This window comes from Balaenoptera ricei, chromosome 14 (genome assembly GCF_028023285.1).
Source record: "Balaenoptera ricei isolate mBalRic1 chromosome 14, mBalRic1.hap2, whole genome shotgun sequence".
Lineage (NCBI taxonomy): Eukaryota > Metazoa > Chordata > Mammalia > Artiodactyla > Balaenopteridae > Balaenoptera > Balaenoptera ricei.
In genome coordinates, this window is record NC_082652.1 from 32690891 (window position 1) to 32714564 (window position 23674).

Consider the following 23674-nt stretch of genomic DNA (forward strand, 5'->3'; position numbering starts at 1 on the left):
ACCGTCCTCAATTTTGTAATTTTGGACTGGGGACAAAGTAAGCTCTAAGTTTCTTTCACACCACTATAAAAAAGGCATATACGGCCAGCAGTCAAGGCAGCCTAGCTTCCAGGGAGTGGAATCACCAAATGTCCAAACCGAGTCACTCAGCCCAGTGGTTTTCAAATGTATATTTGTAGCAGTACCTCATCTTCAAGCCAGGTTCTTATACAGAAGTGCAGCCACTCCAGTTGCTATGGGTTGAGCAGCCCAGAATCCACTTCGTGACACACCCCCTTCTCTGCCAGAAATGTGTGAAAGTTCCAAGGAACATAGTTTACAACCACAGTCACCCGCCTGCAGGGTCTTGGAAATAAATGTCCCCTAAACTTCAGGGGAGTTGGTCGCTTGTCCCAGGTCTTACCCCTCTGCCAAGGCAGAGCCAGGACGGGAAGCCTCTCTCCTAATCCCTGATTACAGATGTCATTCCTAACATAGTGGCATTGGGATGTTTCTGCGGTTACAAGCTGTGTTGTAATTCATTTGTTCTTTACCTAAATGGTACACAGTGTAGACCCTGGAGAAAAGGACAGAGTCCCTTTTCTAGGAAGACATCTCAAATCACAGACTTTCATGATAGAAGGGTCTTGGGTATCATCGGGGCCAGTCTCCTCATTTACAATGGGAGAAACTGAGATTCAGAAAGGTTGAAATTTGCCCTAAATCATGTGGTTTCTTAATGGCCGACAGCTCATTGCACAGCACAGAGAAAAAGTGAGACATGACATATAGCAAGAAGCCATGGTCCTGCACAGTTCTCCTGTCACTAGCTGATGCTTCAGGGTGTAACTGGGAGATGTTAAGTAGTCTCCGTCATTTGGAAATGTTAGCCTGAGTACATTAAAGCTCACCCCACCCAGCAGAGTGACAATTTTTGTTAATAAAAATATGGTATCGGCTTAGTATCAAAGAAATAAGGGTTTTGGATAATCCCAGACTTCACCAAATGCAGTCATTTCCTTCAGGAGGAAGTTCATGAATATGTGGTATCGACAAGAGCCGATGCCGTCTCTAACCAAGAGATCCTGGGAAATCACATTGCCCACACTTGCCCCCGTGGGAGGTGAATGTTTGCTCTACACGGGGACTGGATTGAAATCTAAGTGCTATAATTTCCTTATGGCAGTGCACTGTCTCTCTTACAATTAGCCTCTGTTTTAGTGAGTATATCTAAATGGTAATGACTATAATAGTTTCCCTTAAAATATTAAGCATGTTTTTATCTAGGTAGCCATCTAGGTAATCAGCCTCACTAAATTCAATCCCTTTCTTTAGTCCTAAGGAGAGTCCATGTTTGACCTGAATTCTCACCATCAATAGTCTTGTTAGAGGGAGACCTAGACATTTATGAGAATGACACGTGGAAAGAGATCTTTCTTATTTGTAGGTCCATTTTTATTTCTTCTTTCAAAACTGGAGTTATAAAATCCAATTTTGTTGCTGTTGTTCTCTTGCCCTTCCCTACAGGAAAGGTGTCACCAGCAAAAGCTACGTGGGCTGTATCAAAAACCTGGAAATATCTAGATCGACCTTTGATTTACTCAGAAATTCCTATGGAGTGAGAAAAGGCTGTGTACTGGAGGTGGGAAGCATTTTATTAATATTGGGATGAGTTTCTATAAATGCCCACTGATTTACTAACATAATAAGGCAACAGGATCTAAACCAGGGGTTTGAACAGAAAAGAAGTGGTGGGGAAAACGGCAGCAGCCTCCAGGGTGGGAGGTTCAGCATGCGGGTGGGCCTCACGGTGCTTTCTCCTCTCCTTTGTGACCAGCCTGTCCGAAGCGTTAGCTTCTTGAGAGGCGGCTACGTTGAATTGCCACCCAGGTCCTTGCCACCAGATTCGGAATTGTTGGCAACATTTGCCACCAGGAACAGCAGCGGCATCATCCTGGCTGCTCTGGGCCAGCATGGGGAGAAGCAAGGTCACCGGCAGGCCCACGGGGTGAGTGGCTCAAAGGCTCTCAAGCCAGGAGCTCAGGAAGGAAATGACTTCAGGAAGCACTGGATGGAAGATGACTTAGTCATGACACGTATTCCACAGCATGTGTGCCTGGTTGTTAATGGGTGTGCGTTTTTAATAAGTAAAACTGATTACTGCTGACTGTCTTTCCCTTACGAATCAGCAGTCTCTTGGTGTTGCGTAATCCATCTTCCTTGTCTAGCTGTTGAGAAGAAGGATCCTTGCTGTCTACCTAGGATTCTGATAGGATAGGTGATATTTACCTTTCCTCTGCTCACACTTTGTATATTATGTAATTTGAAGAGATTCACAGAATGCTAATGTATTGTATTAATGAAGTACAAGCCATGCAGCTACAATTCAGAGTACTGTTCTCTACTGTGCAAGGTATTTTACAGACATGGCTGTACAATTATTACAGCCACACTTCAGGGTGAATGCTGCTTCCTATATTTTGCTGAGGGAGAAATGGATTCAGAGAGCCTGGCTAACGTGCACAAGATCACACAGCCGCTATTTCAGAGCCTGACCTGGAACACCAGTCTGTAGACCCCAGATACCTCACAAGACACTGAGTGAAGGTCTGACAAGGACAGATTGGTTTATGGGCTCCACCAATCTTTTTTTCTTTTTTTAAGTTGAGATGAAATTTACATAAAATAAAAGTAAACATTTTTAGGTGAAATAGTCAGTGGCACTTAGTGCTTTCATAATGCTGTGAGGCCACTTTCTCTATCTAGTTCCAAAACATCTTCATCACCCCAAAGAGAAGCCTATGCCTGTTAAGCAGTCACCCCCCATTCCCTCCTCCCCCAACCCTGGCAACCACCAATCTTCTTTCTGTATCTATGAATGAATTTACCCATTCTGTATATTTCATATATGTGGACTCATATGAGTGATATTTTGTCTTTCACTTAGCATGTTTTCCAGGTCCATCCACATTGTAGCAGGTATCAGCACGTCCTTCTTTTTCATGGCTGAATGTTATCCCATTGTATACGTAGCATAATTTATTAGTTCATTGATGGACGTTTGGGGTTGTTTCTACATTTTGACTATTGTGAATGATGCTGCTACGAACATCTGCATACACGTATTTGTTAGAGTACCTGTTTTCAATTCTTTTGGGTATATACCTATGGGTGGAATTGCTGGGTCATATGGGAATTCTATGTTTAACTTCTTGAGGAACTATCAAACTGTTTTTCTCCACCAATCTTAATAGGACCTCTTGTAAATCAAAATTTGCTACTAAGTCAGCAAAAAGGAACGGTGTCATCCAGTGCTGGCAAGACCTTGTGAAACACTCCCATTCCAGTTCTGCTGGTGGACCTCTCTCAATGTGGCAAAAGAGTGTTAAGAGCTTTAAACATTTTCAAACCTTCAACTCTTTAATCCCACCTTTAGAAATCTTAGAAAAATTTCACAGGCAAAAAAAAAAAAAAAAAACCAGTTAAATGTTCATTATGTATGGTAATAAAAAATTAGAAACTACCTAAATTTTTAAAAAAAGGAATAGATCCCACAGTGAGATTTCACCTCACACCTCTGAGAATGGCAACCATCAAAAAAGATAAGAGATAACAAGTGCTGGTGAGGATGAGGGAACCCTTGTGCACTGCTAGTGGGAATGTATAATATATTGGTACACCCACTATGGAAAACAGTATGGGGCTTTCTCAAAAAATTAAAAATCGAACTCCCATATGATCCAGCAATTCCACTTCTGGGTATGTATTTGAAGGAAATGAGATCCAGCAATTCCACTTCTGGGTATGTATTTGAAGGAAATGAGATCCAGCAATTCCACTTCTGGGTATATATTTGAAGGAAATGAGATCCAGCAATTCCATTTCTGGGTATATATTTGAAGGAAATGAAATCACTATCTTGAAGAGATATCTATACCCTCTTGTTCATTGCAACATTATTTACTGTAGTCAAGACACGGAAACAAACTGAGTGTCTATCAATAGAAGAATGGATAAAGATGTGGTGTGTGTATAGTATACGTATATATCAATATCTATTTATTTATTTATACAGTGGAATATTATTCAGCCATAAAATAGGAGGAAATCCTACCATTTAAAACAACATGCATGAACCTTGAGGGCATTATGTTAAATGAAATAGGTCAAACAGAGAAAGACAAATACTGTATGATCTCATTTATATGTGGAATCTTAACAAAACAAACTCATAGAGACAGAACAGATTGGTGGTTACCAGAGGTAGGGGCAGGAGAGAAGGGGGTGAAGGAGCTCAAAGGTACAAACTTCCAGTTGTAAGATAAGTTTTGGGGATGTGATGTACAGCATGGTGACTGTAGTCACAATATCATATTGCATATTTGAAAGTTGCTAAGAGAGTAGATCTTAAAAGTTCTCACCACAAGAAAAAATTTTGTAACTATATGAGGTGATCATTTTACAGTATATTCAAATATCCAATGGTTGTGTTATATACAAGACTAACACAATGGTATCTCAGTAAAAGGGAAAAGGGAGAAACAGATCAGTGACTTACAATGTAACTATTTGTTAGTACATAATGTAGCAATAAAAAGTATGAAGACTGTAGAAATGGAAATCTTTGATATGGTTAGTGATAATAGCATAATGCAGAATGTAAATTATGTCAGCAGAGGTTAGAAAGCAATATACGAAGTATAAAATAGTTGTGTTAGATGGTGATATTCTTAAGGAACTGCTTCCTTGGTGCCAATACTCCCACATTACCTTCATAAGATGATAATTCTTTAAATCCTATAGTAATGTCTTTTCTATGGGAATTCTCTGTGTGACCTTCCCAGCCCTTCTTTTCCATCATGCTAATTGAAGGCCACATTGAAGTGCATGTTAATCCTGGGGATGGAACCAGCCTGAGAAGAGCTCTCCTGCATGCTCCCACGGGCACATATGGCGACGGTCAAGAGCATTCCATCTTCTTGATAAGGAGCGGGAGGTATTTGCGTCACCTTTCGAAGGTTCCCCAGTAGGAAGCCTGTATGCAGTGAAATGATTGGGAAAATTAGTATGATGTCATTCAGAGTCTTTATAATTCCAAAATAATTCTAGAAGCTTGATAGAATACCTCTTTGGAAAACAATTTCATCTGCTTTGTAATAAGATATTTGCAGAATTTTCATAATTAAACAATCTTAAACCTGCCCTTTTCTGGGGCCTGGCATAAATTATCTTTACACTGGAATAATTCTGTGTCAAATAGTGTTACAGTATTAGTAAATTCTAATAGTGAATGGTAAAATAGCAAATAGTGACATAGTAAATAGTAAAATGTAAACAGTGAAATAGTAAACAGTGTCACATCAACATTTCTATATAATTTCTCTCCAAAACTGTAGACCAAAAGTTTTAAAAAAACACTGCACATTTTGTCACAGGTAAAGAAGTAAAAGATACTCTCCAAAAAGCAATTGAACTGAATAACATTTAATCACATTCCATTCATTTCTGGAGAACATTTAGCTGCAAGTTTTAATATTCAAGATTCACTTTTTTATTCACACACATGTTCAATGTCATGTTAAAATGTATCTTCAAGGAACTTTTATTATTCAGTAAGAACTTGCTGGAATTAGATATTAAAATGGACAGTTATGTTTCATTATATTTTAAAACCTTTATTTTCTCCTTTAACCTTTTAGAATTATCACTGTCCAACTAGATGAGACAGCTCCTGTGGAAATGAAGCTGGGCCCATCAGCAGAAAGCAGGACAATAAGTGTGTCCAACCTGTATATAGGTGGTGTTCCAGAGGGCAAGGGGACACCCATGCTCAAGATGAGAAGCTCATTCCATGGCTGTATCCAAAACCTGATCTTTAACATGGAGTAAGTGTGACTGTGCTCTCAGCATGATTTTGCACTTCCTGATCTTTTAATGCGCAGTACTGTCACTAATCTACAACCTAATTTTGCTGTTTGAGATGGCCCCAAATTCTACAAGTTCCCAAGTGACAAGTGAATCCCTTGTTCTATAAAGTCCCCCAAATGGATTTATTAGACTAGAATGATGGAAAAATCTGGTCATCATGCATGAGAAAAAAAGAACCACTAAACATTAGTTCCATAGTACTGTCCACACACAGCAGAGGTCAAATACATTTTGGCATGCATTTTTTTTTAATATCTTTATTGGAGTATAATTGCTTTACAATGGTGTATTAGTTTCTGCTTTATAACAAAGTGAATCAGCTATACATATACATATATCCCCATATCTCCACCCTATTGCGTCTCCCTCCCAGCCTCCCTATCCCACCCCTCTAGGTGGTCACAAAGCACCGAGCTGATCTTCCTGTGCTATGTGGCTGCTTCCCACTAGCTAGCTATTTTACATCTGGTAGTATATATATGTCCATGCCACTCTCTCACTTCATCCCAGCTTACCCTTCCCCCTCCCCATGTCCTCAAGTACATTCTCTACGTTTGCGTCTTTATTGCTGTCCTGCCCCTAGGTTCTTCAGAACCATTTTTTTTTTAGATTCCATATATATGTGTTAGCATATGGTACTTGTTTTTCTCTTTCTGACTTACTTCACGCTGTATGACAGACTCTAGGTCCATCCACCTCACTACAAATAGCTCAATTTCATATCTTTTTATGGCTGAGTAATATTCCATTGTATATATGTGCCACATCTTCTTTATCGATTCATCTGTCGATGGACACTTAGGTAGCTTCCATGTCCTGGCTATTGTAAATAGAGCTGCAATGAACATTTTGGTACATGACTCTTTTTGAATTATGGTTTTCTCAGGATATATGCCCAGTAGTGGGACTGCTGGGTCGTATGGTAGTTCTATTTTTAGTTTTTTAAGGAACCTCCATACTATTCTCCATAGTGGCTGTATCAATTTACATTCCCACCAACAGTGCAAGAGGGTTCCCTTTTCTCCACACCCTCTCCAACAGTTATTGTTTGTAGATTTTGATGATGGCCATTCTGACTGGTGTGAGGTGATACCTCATTGTAGTTTTGATTTGCATTTCTCTAATGACTAGTGATGTTGAGTATCCTTTCATGTGTTTGTTGGCAATCTGTATATCTTTTTTGGAGAAATGTCTATTTAGGTCTTCTGCCCATTTTTGGATTGGGTTGTTTGCTTTTTTGATATTGAGCTTCATGAGCTGCTTGTAAATTTTGGAAATTAATCCTTTGTCAGTTGCTTCATTTGCAAATATTTTCTCCCATTCTGAGAGTTGTCTTTTCATCTTGTTTATGTTCTCCTTTGCTGTGCAAAAGCTTTTAAGTTTCATTAGGTCCCATTTGTTTATTTGTGTTTTTATTTCCATTTCTCTAGGAGGTAGGTCAAAAAGGATCTTGCTGTGATTTATGTCATAGAGTGTTCTGCCTATGTTTTCCTCTAAGAGTTTTATAGTGTCTGGCCTTACATTTAGGTCTTTAATCGATTTTGAGTTTATTTTTGTGTATGGTGTTAGGGAGTGTTCTAATTTCATTCTTTTACATGTAGCTGTCCAGTTTTCCCAGCACCACTTATTGAAGAGGCTGTCTTTTCTCCATTGTACAATCTTGCCTCCTTTATCAAAACTAAGGTGACCATAGGTGTGTGGGTTTATCTCTGGGCTTTCTATCCTTTCTATCCATTGATCTATATATCTGTTTTTCTGCCAGTACCATAGCGTATTGATCACTGTACCTTGTAGTATAGTCTGAAGTCTGGGAGCCTGATTCCTCCAGCTCCGTTTTTCTTTCTCAAAATTGCTTTGGCTATTCGGGGTCTTTTGTATTTCCATACAAATTGTGAAATTTTTGGTTCTAGTTCTGTGAAAAATTCCATTGGTAGTTTGATAGGGATTGCATTGAATCTCTAGATTGCTTTGGGTAGTAGAGTCATTTTCACAATGTTGATTCTTCCAATCCAAGAACATGGTATATCTCTCCACCTATTTGTATCATCTTTAATTTCTTTCATCAGTGTCTTATAGTTTTCTGCATACAGGTCTTTTGTCTCATTAGGTAGGTTTATTCCTAGGTATTTTATTCTTTTTGTTGCAGTGGTAAATGGGAGTGTTTCCTTAATTTCTCTTTCAGATTTTTCATCACTAGTGTATAGGAATGCAAGAGATTTCTGTGCATTAATTTTGTGTCCTGGTACTTCAGCAAATTCACTGATTAGCTCTAGTAGTTTTCTGGTAGCATCTTTAGGATTCTCTATGTATAGTATTATGTCATCTGCAAACAGTGACAGCTTTACTTCTTCTTTTCCGATTTGTACTCCTTTTGTTTTTCTTCTCTGATTGCTGTGGCTAAAACTTCCAAAACTATGTTGAATAATAGTGGTGAGAGTGGACATCCTTGTCTTGTTCCTGATCTTAGAGGAAATGCTTTCAGTTTTTCACCATTGAGAACAATGTTGGCTGTGGGTTTGTCATATATGGCCTTTATTATGTTGAGGTAAGTTCCCTCTATGCCTACTTTCTGGAGGGTTTTTGTCATAAATAGGCATTGAATTTTGTCGAAAGCTTTTTCTGCATCTATTGAGATGATCATATGGTTTTTCTCCTTCAATTTGTTAATATGGTTTATCACATTGATTGACTTGCACATATTGAAGAATCCTTGCATTCCTGGGATAAACCCCACTTGATCATGGTGTATGATCCTTTTAATGTGCTGTTGGATTCTGTTTGCTAGTATTTTGTTGAGGATTTTTACATCTTTGCTCATCAGTGATATTGGCCTGTAGTTTTCTTTCTTTGTGACATCTTTGTCTGGTTTTGGTATCAGGGTGATGGTGGCCTCGTAGAATGAGTTTGGGAATGTTCCTCCCTCTGCTATATTTTGGAAGAGTTTGAGAAGGATAGGTGTTAGATATTCTCTAAATGTTTGATAGAATTCAGCTGTGAAGTCATCTGGTCCTGGGCTTTTGTTTCTTGGAAGATTTTTAATCACAGTTTCAATTTCAGTGCTTGTGATTGGTCTATTTATATTTTCTTTTTCTTCCTGGTTCAGTCTCAGAAGGTTGTACTTTTCTAAGAATTTGTCCATTTCTTCCAGGTTTTCCATTTTATTGGCATATAGTTACTTGTAGTAATCTCTCATGATATTTTGTATTTCTGCAGTGTCAGTTGTTACTTCTCCTTTTTCATTTCTAATTCTATTGATTTGAGTCTTCTCCCTTTTTTTCTTGATGAATCTGGCTAATGGTTTATCAATTTTGTTTATCTTTCAAAGAACCAGCTTTTAGTTTTATGGATCTTTGCTATTGTTTCCTTCATTCCTTTTTCATTTATTTCTGATCTGATCTTTATGATTTCTTTCCTTCTGCTAACTTCGGGGTTTTTTTTGTTCTTCTTTCTCTAATTGCCTTAGGTGTAAGGTTAGGTTGTTTATTTGAGATGTTTCTTGTTTCTTAAGGTAGGATTGTATTGCTATAAACTTCCCCCTTAGAACTGCTTTTGCTGCATGCCATAGGTTTTGGGTCATCGTGTTTTCACTGTCATTTGTTTCTAGATATTTTTTGATTTCCTCTTTGATTTCTTCTGTGATCTCTTGGTTATTTAGTAGTGTATTGTTCAGCCTCCATGTGTCTGTATTTTTTACAGATTTTTTCCTGTAATTGATATCTAGTCTCATAGCGTTGTGGTTGGAAAAGATACTTGATATGATTTCAATTTTCTTAAATTTACCAAGGCTTGATTTGTGACCCAAGATATGATCTATCCTGGAGAATGTTCCATGAGTACTTGAGAAGAAAGTGTATTCTGTTGTTTTTGGATGGAATGTCCTATAAATATCAATTAAGTCCATCCTGTTTAATGTATCATTTAAAGCTTGTGTTTCCTTATTTATTTTCATTTTGGATGATCTGTCCATTGGTGAAAGTGGGGTGTTAAAGTCCCCTACTATGATTGTGTTACTGTTGATTTCCCCTTTTATGGCTGTTAGCATTTGCCTTATGTATTGAGGTGCTCCTATGTTGGGTGCATAAATATTTACTATCGTTATATCTTCTTCTTGGATCGATCCCTTGATCATTATGTAGTGTCCTTCTTTGTCTCTTGTAATAGTCTTTATTTTAAAGTCCATTTTGTCTGATATGAGAATTGCTACTCCAGCTTTCTTTTGATTTCCATTTGCATGGAATATCTTTTTCCATCCCCTTACTTTCAGTCTGTATGTGTCCCTAGGTCTGAAGTGGGTCTCTTGTAGACAGCATATATACGGGTCTTGTTTTTGTATCTATTCAGCCAGTCTATATCTTTTGGCTGGAGCATTTAATCCATTTACATTTAAGGTAGTTATTGATATTTATGTTCCTATTACCATTTTCTTAATTGTTTTGGGTTTGTTACTGTAGGTCTTTTCCTCCTCTTGTGTTTCTTGCCTAGAGAAGTTCCTTTAGCATTTGTTGTAAAGCTGGTTTGGTGGTGCTGAATTCTCTTAGCTTTTGCTTGTCTGTGAAGCTTTTAATTCTCTGTCGATTCTGAATGAGACCCTTGCTGGGTAGAGTAATCTTGGTTATAGGTTTTTCCCTTTCATCACTTTAAATATGTCCTGCCACTCCCTTTTGGTTTGCAGAGATTCTGCTGAAAGATCAGCTGTTAACCTAATGGGGATTCCCTTCTATGTTATTTGTTGTTTTTCCCTTGCTGCTTTTAATATTTTTTCTTTGTATTTAAGTTTTGATAGTTTGATTAATATGTGTCTTGGCGTGTTTCTCCTTGGATTTATCCTGTATGGGACTCTCTGTGCTTCCTGGACTTGATTAACTGTTTCCTTTCCCATATTAGGGAAGTTTTCCACTATAATCTCTTCAAATATTTTCTCAGTCCCTTTCTTTTTCTCTTCTTCTTCTGACACCCCTATAATTCGAATGTTGGTGCATTTAATGTTGTCCCAGAGGTCTCTGAGACTGTCCTCAATTCTTTTCATTCTTTTTTCCTTATTCTGCTCTACGGTAGTTATTTCCACTATTTATCTTCCAGGTCACTTATCCATTCTTCTGCCTCAGTTATTCTGCAATTGATTCCTTCTGGAGAATTTTTAATTTCATTTATTGTATTGTTCATCATTGTTTGTTTGCTCTTTAGTTCTTCTAGGTCCTTGTTAAACGTTTCTTGTATTTTCTCCGTTCTGTTTCCAAGATTTTGGGTCATCTTTACTATCATTACTCTGAATTCTTTTTCAGGTAGACTGCCTATTTCCTCTTCATTTGTTTGGGCTGGTGGGTTTTTGCCTTGCTCCTTCATCTGCTGCGTGTTTCTCTGTCTTCTCATTTTGTTTAACTTACTGTGTTTGAGGTCTCCTTTTCGCAGGCTGCATGTTCGTACTTCCCGTTGTTTTTGGTGTCTGCCCCCAGTGGCTAAGGTTGGTTCAGTGGGTTGTGTAGGCTTCCTGGTGGAGGAGATAGTGCCTGTGTTCTGGTGGATGAGGCTGCATCTTGTCTTTCTGGTGGGCAGGACTGCATCTGGTGGTGTGTTTTGGGGTGTCTGTGACCTTATTATGATTTTAGGCAGCCTCTCTGCTAATGGGTGAGGTTGTGTTCCTGTCTTGCTAGTTGTTTGGCATAGGGTGTCTAGCACTGTAGCTTGCTGGTCGTTGAGTGGAGCTGGGTTTTAGCGTTGAGATGGAGATCTCTGGGAGAGCTTTCGCCGTTTGATATTACATGGAGCCGGGAGGTCTCTGGTAGACCAATGTCTTGAACTCGGCTCCCCTCCTCAGAGGCACAGGCCTGACATGTGGCCAGAGCACCAAGACCCTGGTAGCCCCATGGCTGAGAAGAAAAGGGAGAAAAAAAGAAAGAAAGAAAGAAAAAAATAAAATAAAATAAAGTTGTTAAAATAAAAATTTTAACAATTATTAAAAATAAAAAATTTTTAAAGTAATAAAAAAGAAAGAAAGAAGAGAGCAACCAAACCAAAAAACAAATCCACCAATGATAGCAATTGCTAAAAACTGAAAAAAAACAAAAACAAAATGGACAGACAGAACCTTAGGACAAATGGTAAAAGCAAAGCTATACAGACAAAATCACACAAAGAAGCATACACATACACAGTCACAAAAAGAGAAAAAGGAAAAAAATATATATCTCTATATATAAAAAAAAAAAGGACGTGAGCAACCAAATCAATAAACAAATCTACCAATGATAATAAACTCTAAATGCTAAACTAAGATAAACATAAAAGCAGAAACAAATTAGATGCAGGAAGCAAACCCCAAGTCTACAGTTGCTGCCAAAGTCTACCACCTCAATTTTGGGATGATTCGTTGTCTATTCAGGTATTCCAGAGATGCAAGGTACATCAAGTTGATTGTGGAGATTTAATCCGCTGCTCCTGAGGCTGCTGGGAGAAATTTCCCTTTCTCTTCTTTGTTCGCACAGCTCCTGGGGCTCAGCTTTGGATTTGGCCCCGCCTCTGCATGTAGGTCGCCTGAGGGTGTCAGTTCGCCGCCCAGAAAGGACGGGGTTAAAGGAGCAGATGATTCGGGGGCTCTGGCTCACTCAGGCCGGGGGGAGGGAGGGGTATGGAATGCAGGGCGAGCATAAAGGACCCTTTACTGCTGGGCTACTTGCAACTTCAGATTATTAGTGGCTCCTCCTCGAACAATTACTGTCTGATTAAGAACTGGAAGTCTCTGCTCCCGCGTGGAGCTGACCATGAGGAAGGGAATTACATGTGCCCACAGGCATTTATTTCCTGTTCACTGCCCCTCTGCCTGTGGTCAGCATGCTGGGGGACAGAAGCTGTGCTCTGTCCTGGGCAGTGGGGGGAGAGGGTGGACAGAACCCACACAGGAGAAACTAAATGTGCCCGAGTGTCAGGAGACTGAAGTTCCCCTCCTTGCTGGGCTGCTGACCTGCTCTGTGACCTTGAGCAAGGACTTGGATCTTTCATGGCCGCCGTGTCCTCTGTGAAGGAACCTCTTAGGAGCCTTGAAATTTAAAAGAATAAAACATCGTCTTGGGTTTCAACACAGTGATGATGTCAGAACCTTGAGCAGTTATTTGTAACTTGATATATTTATTCACCCAATTGTTTATTAATTAACTAATCAATTAGGCATCTTCTTGTTCCTGAAAGCCGTGAGACTGGGAACCTGATAGGGCAGAAACATCTTTGTACTACTGTTCCCAGCCATGTCCTCGGAAAGTGCCAACAAAGGACGTGCAGACAGGGGACATGTTGTAGAGTAAAGGGACATATGACAAGGGTAGTTCACGACTTCCTGGCAAAGGGAAGCTGTGAGAAAGAAGCCAGTGTTTCATGGAGGCCGCTGTGCAGCGCTGTGGGAGCCACAGCCAGCTTCTTGCCCTGAGGCAGCCCGGCCAAGACTGCAGGAGCAGGTGACAGCATTTGAGCCGACTCCTGAGGAACACTCAGGAATGGCCAGGTGGACACAGGGGAATGGGCTGTGGGGCAGGTGGACAGGGGGCTGCCATTTCAGGCAGAAGAATCAAACAAGACAATAGATAAGGGAGGTTATGTGGACTTCTAGTCACTGTGGGAGACGGTCGATTTGGTTACTCTAAGAGTATTATATTAATGTTTTTTAATGGATTTTAAGTGTTCAATAATCACATGACCTTGGTTCATGTGTTGGCTTGTATTATCTCCATTAATTCTGAAAACACTTTGTTTGTATCTAGACTTTTGGATTTCACTAGTGCCACTGGCTATGAACACGTGGACTTGGACTCCTGCTTGCTCTCAGAACGGCCAAAGCTGGCTCTCCATGGAGAGGACGGCGAACTCCCGCCAGAGCCCCAGCCTTTACCAAGTCCAGTAAGAAGGGCTTTCTTTAATTCTATGGTTCAGGTCCAGTCAGAAAAAAAGAGCGCCACCCAGAAGACATTAAAATGGGGACCTCGTGATAAAGCTGCAGGAGCACACAGGAGCCATGAGCACACAGAGGGAAGAGCCGGGGCCACCCAGGGAGCGAGTCTGAGCAGAGGGTCTCCCAGTGGGCGCTGGAGCACAGAGAAGACAGGCCCTGCCAGGGAGGCAGGAAGGAGGGAGAGACACGTGGCTTCTCCCATTCACCCTCCAGCCTCCCAGCACTGCCTTCCATTGGCTGGAAGAACGAGCTGGAAGCCACTTTCCAAAGGAATCTGGGAGAGTTACAGGGTCACCCCTGTGATGAGAAGCAGGGGGGCAAGCGGGATGGCTCTCTGAGAAAACAGCGTATCAGACATGGCAGTGTCCCGAGCTGCAAGCTCTAATGCTCGGGCGCCTCTTTTGGTTGCCACACAGCCAGCTTTGAGGCAGAGGCTTTATAAGGACTCAGTATCACTTTGGATTTAGTCAGAAACATGAAAATAAGTATTTATATAGGCCATCGTACGTATCATTGTTGCTTTAAAAAATAAGATTTGATTCATCTAGGAAAAGCCAGTTTGACCAAGTATTTTTAACAGCAGCCATTGTTAGTTTTCACTTTTCTTTCCCTTTTCTGATTTCTCTACTTCCTTGGTTGAAAGTTTACACTCTGATTTAGCTGGCACAATCACACAAAAGCAGTACCTTGCAAGCAGGGCCCATCTTTGAGTTCAGGACAGTTGTCTTGGTAGCATCCGTCCACCGACCTGGAAAACTGAGTCTAAGGCCTCACTTGGTCCGGAGTCAGGGCACCTGCCCCTCAAGCCCGGCTCCTCCTGGCTGCACCTGCTCCTGTCTGGGTGGAACAAGCTCGGCCTGTCACCTGTGGGCACTTACAGCTGCCCAGTGCTTGTGAGGCAGGTGCTCCTGTAACCGCTGACATCCTCAGGCCCTCCCCAGAGCAGGGGTTTCAGGGGCACAGGGGCGCAGAGCAAGGCCTTTGCCCCTTAGGCCTGATGAAAATTCATGGGAATTTAGGTGAACTCGAGTGGGGCTGAGGTGAAAAACGAAAGCTCTAATTGCCTTCTGAGAGAGATAAAGAAAGGGATGTGGAGTCAACTGTTCGAAGCAAAGAAGGTAAAATTGGTGCTTGTGTGTTTGTGTTGCTGGTGCTCTGACACAGTTGCTTCTGAGGTGTTTCCCTCATGGAAGAACGCATCAGTGTTAGTGAGGGTCCTGGTCGTGCGTGGCTGAGAACCGTGTGCGTCTCTTACAGGCATTGTGTGCCGTGGACAGAGCCCCGGAGTACGTCCCCAACGCCCGCCAGTTCGGCCTCACAGAAGGCAGCCACGTGGTGCTGCCCTTCAATCAGCTGGCTGTCAGAAAGAGGTAGGCACTGCTCTGATGTCCTCATGAGGCATCTCATTGCTAGATGAATCCAGGACGTGTGCTTCAGCAATGGGTCTTTTCTAGAAGAAGCTTCTTGTGTTTCACCATGGAGTGTTCAACTTGCCACCATATGGCAGCAGTGAGAAAGCAAAGAGAGGAAGGCAGCCTCTGTGGACCTCAGATGCGTAAACATGGTTAAGTGGGGTTCTGTGGTTTGTCTTTACCCCATCTTGATGATGGCTGGTTGCTGCCTCTCTGTGTGTGTAGGAAAGCATGTAGGCATCTAAATCCCTCTTCCTTCTGGAATCCCAGGTTCTCTGGATCGATCATCTGGCCTTTGAGCCCCATTCTACAGTAAGCATTCACTAATCTGATGAAACTGCCCACCCGAACTTTCACTGTGCCCCTAAATTCCTGGTGCCACACCCACACCAGTCTGCACGTTCCCCCGGCCCTCACACATGCCTGTCCCAGGTACCCTTCTTCGTTTGGTGAAGCCGGCTCACACCCCAGGGATCTCATGGCCAAGGCTCCTCAGGACCCACAGTCCTCCCCACTCCTCCTGTGACTCAGCCCTGAGGTCTGCACCTTCAGGCCTGCCATGCTCTGTGCTTCTGCTGTGTCATCTGAGCTCACTGCCCCAGTACACATCTCGGCTCAGTGTCTTCTCCCTGCAGACCCTGCCATCGTTCCCCATGAGTTCAGCAGCTGCCCAGCACCCCATCTTTGAGGTCCTCTGGCTTAGATCTGTCTTTTCGTCCTTCCCTCCAAGCCACCCTCTCCCCATGCTCACACCCTTGAGTACTTCATAAGTACCCACCCCACCTCCACACTCTCTACCTTAAGCATCCTACTAAACCCTCTTCCTCCTCCTTACTTCTGGCTCCAGCAGTCCCTCAACCGCATCAAGACCCCTGAGCCCTCTTGCTTTCTCACCATCATCACACGTTTTCTATCTCCCACAGCACAGTTTACCCCCTTACCCAGATAGGCTTGATGCCTTTATTACAGGTGTTCCTCTGCAAACTCCCTTAACCCTCTCATCTCTTCACTGTGACCCCAGGTAAAGCCCATACGGGGCCTAATCCATGCCAGAACCCGAGCTGGTGGTCAGGGCTGCAGAGATGCATCTCTTTTTCCTACCTGGTTCGACTTTAAAGCTGTGGCCACAGATCTCAGATGGAACCTCCAAACTCCATACATCCGGGAAGCCAGTATACTTCTCTAATACATTCACATTTTTTATTTTTCGTAGTTTCTTCTCTCAAAACTCTATGCATCCCCACAGCTCCCTTCATGCCCCAGCTGCTGTCTTGCCTCACTGAGAAGAGCCCGTTCTTCTGTCCACCATCAGAAGGCGCACCCTGCCTTTGTCCCCCCGCCCCTCCCCTGCCACATGGAGGAAGGGTCCTCGTCTTGCCCACTGGAGCCGTCACCCCTCCTCCCAGGACACGGGCAGCATCCATTTCTCCCTCTTTCATACCTGATCCTGTCAGCACACAGAATCACCTCCATCACCCAGTCATCAGTGAGACCAAGGAGCAAACACTTGTACCAGAGACCGTCTCGGTATTTTACACACAAACCCCAACTTAGTCCTCATAATTATCCTGTGAGGAGGGTATTATCTTCATTTTATAGACAAGGAAACTGAGGCACCTGCTCAGACTCCCACCCAGGTGCTTGTGACCACTGCGCCGACTTCCTCTCTAGGAGTTCCTAGCTTTTAAACAGAAACGCTCCGGTACACTGCACACCCCAGCCCACCCCACTCAGTATCCCGGCTCTGCTTCACCGTGAAATGTCTTGGAAGAGTTGCCTTATGTGGCTGTCTTTCCCCGCCTCCCATCCCCTCCTCTCCCCACCCGGTCAGCCTCGCCTCGCTCCTCGCCAGGTTGTCGGAGCCCTGCTGCGGCCACGTCCGTGTGTGGTGGTGCCGCCCCCTCCAGGCGCTCAGTGGCATCAGCGCCCTGGGCCCCTCTGCGTCCTTCACGGCCGCGGCCCCACGCTCCCCTCACCACCCCCCCCCCCCCCCGCCCGCTGCTCAGTCTCCTCCTCCGGCTGCTCTGCTATCAGAGGGAGCGGCGCCCCTCCCGCCTCCCCTCCACGGCGCCTCCTGTGTTCCAGTGGCTGTGAAATGCCATCTATTCGCACCAGCACCCACATCGCTAGCTCTGAGTCCCACCTAGAACTCAGGGGTTGTACACCCAACTGCCTGGACATCTCCACGTGGACGGGGACAGGCCTCTCAACCTCAATGCACGGAGAGAGAATTCACCGTCGCCCCGAAACTGGCATTTCTGTAGGCGTCACCACCATTCACCTGGCTGCCCAAGGCCCACACCTAGAGCTTGTTCTTTCCCTTGCTCTCCAAATTCAGTTGCTCAGCAAGTCCTGAGGCTTCTTCATCCAGAACATTTCATGCATTCACCTCCTCCGCGTCCCCCCCTCAACCACCCTGGTCTGAGCCCCAACCTGGCCTCTGTGGACTCTTGTAACAGCTGCCAGCCTGACACCTGCTGTCACCCTGGCCCCATCTGATTTGCTCTTCGCATCACAGGTTCTTTTTAAGATATAAATCCAGCCATGCCCATCCCCCTTCTTAAGACCCTCCTGTGACTTCCCACTGCACTTACACTGAAATCCGCCATGCTCTCCTTCCCCTGTCCCCGTGTGCCTCAGTGACCCTGTGCCCCCTTCTGTGGGAAGACACCCAGACGAAACCTTCCTCCACCCCTATATGGTGCCATCTCCCATGTGGCCCCCTTGGGGATTCCCGGCCGACCACCAGAATCAAACAGTTGTTTTCACATACTCTGCACTGTCTGAAAACGAAATGCAGGGCTTTCCTGCAGAGGTTTGTGGGGCTCCTCCTGTCTTTCATTCCGGTCTTAGAAATAACCACCTTTCAGAGTGGCCTGCCCTGACTACTTAATGTAGCCACCACTTGGGCCTTCACATGACCCAGTTTTAACCCTCTGATATATTTCTGGTATTAGTTTCAGGGGGGAAGGGACCTTCCTCTGTTCACTGCCTGATCCTCTGCTCCTAGAACCGTTCCTGGCAGGTGGAGGTACGCAGTAACCATGAGTTGAATGAATGGATAAGTAGATGAAGGGATGAATGACCTGAGATGTTAAATATAAATGTTGAAATACTTATTGGGGCCTCTCTTTGAGGTTATTTTAAAGAGTAAAAGTGAAAGCATATTCCTGAGAGCTGAGCTCTTGCTTCCCTCCAGGCTCTCGGTCCAGCTAAGTATCCGAACGTTCGCCTCCAGTGGCCTGGTTTACTACATGGCTCATCAGAACCAGGTTGACTACGCCACGCTCCAGCTGCACGGGGGCCGCCTCCACTTCATGTTCGATCTTGGGAAGGGCAGGACAAAAGTCTCACACCCTGCGCTGCTCAGCGACGGCCAGTGGCACACGGTACGCTCTCAGGAAGCTGTGATCACTCGTTCTGAGTTTTGCTCCACCTGTCCCTAGTGTCCACTCCATTTCACGGTAGTGGGATCATCCCCTTTGATTTCCAGCTTGCTTTGTGTCTGATATCTACCCCATAGAATGTAAGCTCCTTGCGGGCAGGGACCTTTTCTGCTTCTGGAAATATCCCCGGGGCCTCACTCAGTGCCTGACACTTAGTAGGCACTCAGCAAACATTGGTAGAATGAACAAAAGGCACCAGAAATGTCCTTGGCTTGATGAGAAGTAAATCAAGCCCAGGGTGGCATGAATGGGCCAAACCTGACATCATGGCATCTGTGTCCTTGTGACTAGGACTCTGGAGCACACTGTGTTCTTTTTTTTTTTTTGAATTTTTGAATTTTATTTATTTTTTTATACAGCAGGTTCTTATTAGTTATCCATTTTATACATATTAGTGTATACATGTCAATCCCAATCTCCCAATTCATCACATCACCACCCCCTGACCCCCGCTACTTTCCCCCCTTGGTGTCCATACGTTTGTTCTCTACATCTGTCTCAATTTCTGCCTTGCAAACCTGTTCATCTGTACCATTTTTCTAGGTTCCATATATATGCGTTAGTATACGATAGCTGTTTTTCTTTCTGACTTACTTCACTCTGTATGACGGTCTCTAGATTCATCCACGTTTCTACAAATGACCCAGTTTCGTTCCTTTTTATTGCTGAGTAATAGTCCATTGTATATATGTACCACATCTTCTTTATCCATTCGTCTGTCGATGGGCACTTAGGTAGCTTCCATGACCTGGCTATTGTAAATAGTGCTGCAGTGAACATTGGGGTGCATGTGTCTTTTTGAATTATGGTTTTCTCTGGGTATATGCCCAGTAGTGGGATTGCTGGGTCATATGGTAATTCTATTTTTAGTTTTTTAAGGAACCTCCATACTGTTCTCCATAGGGGCTGTATCAATTTACATTCCCACCAACAGTGCAAGAGGGTTCCCTTTTCTCCACACCCTTTCCAGCATTTGTTGTTTGTAGATTTTCTGGTGATGCCCATTCTAACTGGTATGAGGTGATACCTCATTGTAGTTTTGATTTGCATTTCTCTAATAATTAGTGATGTTGAGCAGCTTTTCATATGCTTCTTGGCCATCTGTATGTCTTCTTTAGAGAAATGTCTATTTAGGTCTTCTGCCCATTTTTGGATTGGGTTGTTTGTTTTTTTAATATTGAGCTGCATGAGCTGTTTATATATTTTGGAGATTAATCCTTTGTCCGTTGATTCGTTTGCAAATATTTTCTCCCATTCTGAGGGTTGTCTTTTCATCTTGTTTGTAGTTTCCTTTGCTTTGTAAAAGCTTTTAAGTTTCATTAGGTCCCATTTGTTTATTTTTGCTTTTACTTCCATTTCTCTAGGAGGTGGATCAAAAAAGATATTGCTGTGATTTATGTCAGAGTGTGCTTCCTATGTCTTCCTCTAAGAGTTTTATAGTGTCCGGTCTTACATTTAGGTCTCTAATCCATTTTGAGTTTATTTTTGTGTATGGTGTTAGGGAATGTTCTAATTTCATTGTTTTACAGGTAGCTGTCCAGTTTTCCCAGCACCACTTATTGAAGAGGCTGTCTTTTCTCCATTGTATATCCTTGCCTCCATTGTCATAGATTAGTTGCCCACAGGTGCGTGGGTTTATCTATGGGCTTTCTATCCTGTTCCATTGATTTGTATTTCTGTTTTTAGAGCATGCTGTGTTCTAACCAGCTCCAGGCTCAGCCTCCTCTCAACACCAACTGTGTGAAAACCTAAGCCATCCTTTAGGATTTCATTCAGGTTATTACTGCTATTTCTCAGATTCCTTAGAAATTATGCATGTTTTCACATTGCTCTAGGTCAAGACAGAGTACTTTAAAAGGAAGGGCTTCATGACGGTTGACGGCCAGGAATCGCCCATGGTGACCACGGGGGGAGATGCTACTACGTTGGATGTGGAAGGAAAGCTGTACCTAGGAGGCCTTCCCTCCGAGTACAGGGCCAGGAACATTGGAAATGTAAGCAGCATTTTCTCTGTGGGCCCATTTTGCCTTTATTGTGGTTGTGTTTGTTTTGTGGAGGAATATGTTTATGTTTAAATTATCTTGTTTGGGCCCAGGGCTTGGCTGCAAGATGCAAGCCTTTCAAACCACATTCCTAGATTGTGTGTTGGAGCTTCTCCTTGAAGCCCAACCAGCCTTCCTGCTGGTTAGTTAACAAACAGTTCCCTTTCTACAGCCACTTAGCCCCAGTACAGTGCAGGAAAGTCTGGCAAATTTGTATTTGCAGATTAGAAAACCCCACATTCTTGATTTCCACAATATTTACTCAAAATAATATAAAACCCTTTTACTACATTATAGTAGCTTTAAGTTAGACATTCATGTGAAGTATTGTGGCAATTAGATTTTTAAAGCCGAAAGGTAGTATTTTAATGTGTTTTGTCGAAGTGTAGGGAAAATTTGTGCTTGCCCTTCTCGTTGTCCTCACCCATCATCTACTCCTGCATCATTTGGCTCAGATCACCCACAGCATCCCCGCTTGCATTGGGGAGGTGACAGTGAACAGCAAACAGCTGGACAAGGACAGCCCAGTGTCTGCATTTGCAGTAAACAGGTGTTATACAGCGGCCCAGGAAGGAACTTTCTTTGAAGGAAGTGGATATGCAGCCCTTGGTATGTATTATCAACAATCTTGAAAGAAATCTCTGGGACGCACCTGCACTCTTAAGATGATATGGATCCAAGAATTATATGATAGGACAGGACCCACTGCACAAGCTGCAGCAAGACCATGTTTCGTGAATTGTTCTAGTGTATTCTGGTTTCTCAGCTTCTAGTGTAAAAGCCTTCTCACCTCTTGTGCTATCCAGATGGCTTCCTCCCACCAGGAGTGGTGCCACTCCAGACAGAGTGCAACATGTGGTGCTGGTTTCATCTGTACTTTCCCCAAATTTACATAAGGCATACTTTCCCTGTCCAAGTTAATTAGGACCTTTGAATTCAAAATCAGTAGCATAAAATGTCTGGACCAGCCAGCCAAATGTGAGTCAGATCTGATGAAGAAATTAACTCCATTTAGACTGTTGAAATATTAATCAGTTATAAGTAGAGGAATGTAAATATCTAAAATGCCTTAGAATGTAGAGTCCTCAAGGTTTAGAACTAGCCCTTGTAATATATCTTACATTCTCTCCCCATTTTAGATGCCTGCTTTGCTGGTTAACTTCCTGTTTGCACTCAGAACCGTGCTTCTCTGGCCCCTGTTCTTCTTTCTATCACAGGGAACTAATTTCTGGGCTCCTTTGCCCTGGGCTTCCAGGAAGGCTCTAGTGGAAAATTGAGGTTGGGAGGGAGGAGGGGGACAGCCAGCAGGCTTCCTTCCTTCACTCTGTGCTTCCAAAATCTAGTAACACCACCTTCTCCCATTTTTCCTTCAGCCCTGGGCACGGTAACAACTGCCTGCTATTGCTAATATCCCTAACCTATCTCAGCTTTTTTATCACCTGAATGAAAAATTCATTCAATTAGAAGAAAGCCTAGTGTGGACTCCGACTAATGTACTCAGCAAATAATGACATACCCAGTAAGCAGGTACTGGGAAAATAAAGTGCACTCTTCCTGGATAGATGATGATGGAGTTACGTGGATCAAATCCCTTGTGATTTTTTTACCCCCATGGCTGTAGCTGAGAGGATGTGCCTGCCTCAGCTCTAGTCAGCTTCGTCCTACCGAGGTGCAAGCTGAGGCTCGGGGGTTGGAAATGACTTGCTGGTGGGGGTAGAGCTGGATTCAGAGAAGGAGCTGCAGCCAGCTCTCCTGACTCTCATCAGGAGCCCAAATGCACAGCCAGCCAGCCCAGCCTGAGGCCATTCTGAGCCTGGGCCTTCCTGGGCAGGGCAGGCCTCACCACCATCTGGGGGTCTTCCTTGGTTTTTCAGTTAAAGAAGGCTACAAAGTACGATCAGATGTGAACATTACGCTGGAGTTTCGTACCTCCTCGGAGAATGGTGTCCTCCTGGGGGTCAGCAGCGCCAAAGTGGATGCCATCGGATTAGAGATTGTAAATGGCAAGGTGGGTGCTGAATCCGGATGGGGTCCCCCCGCCTTGCCCCAGTGTCAGAGACAGAGCAGTTAAGAAACAGTCGACATATCTAGAACCAAATTTCCAATTATTCACTTTAATGGAATGGAGAAAAGGTTGATTAATATTTAAAAACAGATAATCCTAAAAAAGCTTTTTAAAAATAATTTTTTATATTTTTGAAATTAAATGTAAAGCAAAACTGCAACTACAATACAAAAAACTTTTTTTTCCCTGAAAACCATCTGAAAGTAAGTTACCAACCTAATGCCCCACTCTCCCTAATATTTGTTAACTTTTTATTTGGAAATCATTATAGATGATAAGAAGTTGCAATGTAATGTAAAGGGAGGTTCTCGTGCGCCCTTCACCTAGGTTTCTCCAGGGTTAGCATACTGCATAACTAGTACATCAAATCTATGAAACTGACATTGGCTCAATCCACAGAGGTTATTCAGTTATGCTAGTTATATGTGTTTACAAGATGTGTGTAGCTCTTCACAATTTTATCACACGTGTAGCTTCATGTAACCACCACAATCAGGACAATGGTACCATTACCACAAGGCTCCCTCAAGCCACCCCCTTCATATCCACACTGACTCCCTCCCCCTGCATCTCTCACCCCTGGCAACCACTGATCTGCTTTCTGTCGCTCTGATTGTTATTTCACAACTGTTACATAAATTAAATCATGTAGTATGTATTCTCTTGAGATTGGCTTTTTACACTCTGTCTCATTTCCTGGCAGTTCATCCAGGTTTGTTGTGAATATCGACGACAATTCATTTCTTTTTATTGCAGAGTATTCCATAAGATGGATGTACAACAGTCTAATTTTTTTTAATACAAAAACATAATTGTTTTCTATAACTTCCTTATCCCCAGAGGGCCAGATGAGAACTTGGGAAGGT

At 43.0% G+C, this 23674-nt stretch overlaps 1 protein-coding gene across 2 annotated transcripts in view; it reads left to right on the plus strand.

Moving 5' to 3' along the window:
• The window catches only part of LAMA1 (laminin subunit alpha 1), a 153463-nt gene that overhangs the window by 127168 nt on the left and 2621 nt on the right, over positions 1 to 23674 (plus strand). For both annotated transcript variants that reach the window (XM_059895676.1, XM_059895677.1), the window contains exons 52-61: positions 1507 to 1621; positions 1817 to 1987; positions 4824 to 4975; positions 5679 to 5864; positions 13656 to 13791; positions 15101 to 15213; positions 18455 to 18644; positions 20537 to 20695; positions 21199 to 21352; positions 22618 to 22751. In XM_059895676.1, the coding sequence (XP_059751659.1) occupies positions 1507 to 1621; positions 1817 to 1987; positions 4824 to 4975; positions 5679 to 5864; positions 13656 to 13791; positions 15101 to 15213; positions 18455 to 18644; positions 20537 to 20695; positions 21199 to 21352; positions 22618 to 22751 (1510 nt within the window). The remainder of the gene's footprint in view (positions 1 to 1506; positions 1622 to 1816; positions 1988 to 4823; positions 4976 to 5678; positions 5865 to 13655; positions 13792 to 15100; positions 15214 to 18454; positions 18645 to 20536; positions 20696 to 21198; positions 21353 to 22617; positions 22752 to 23674) is intronic.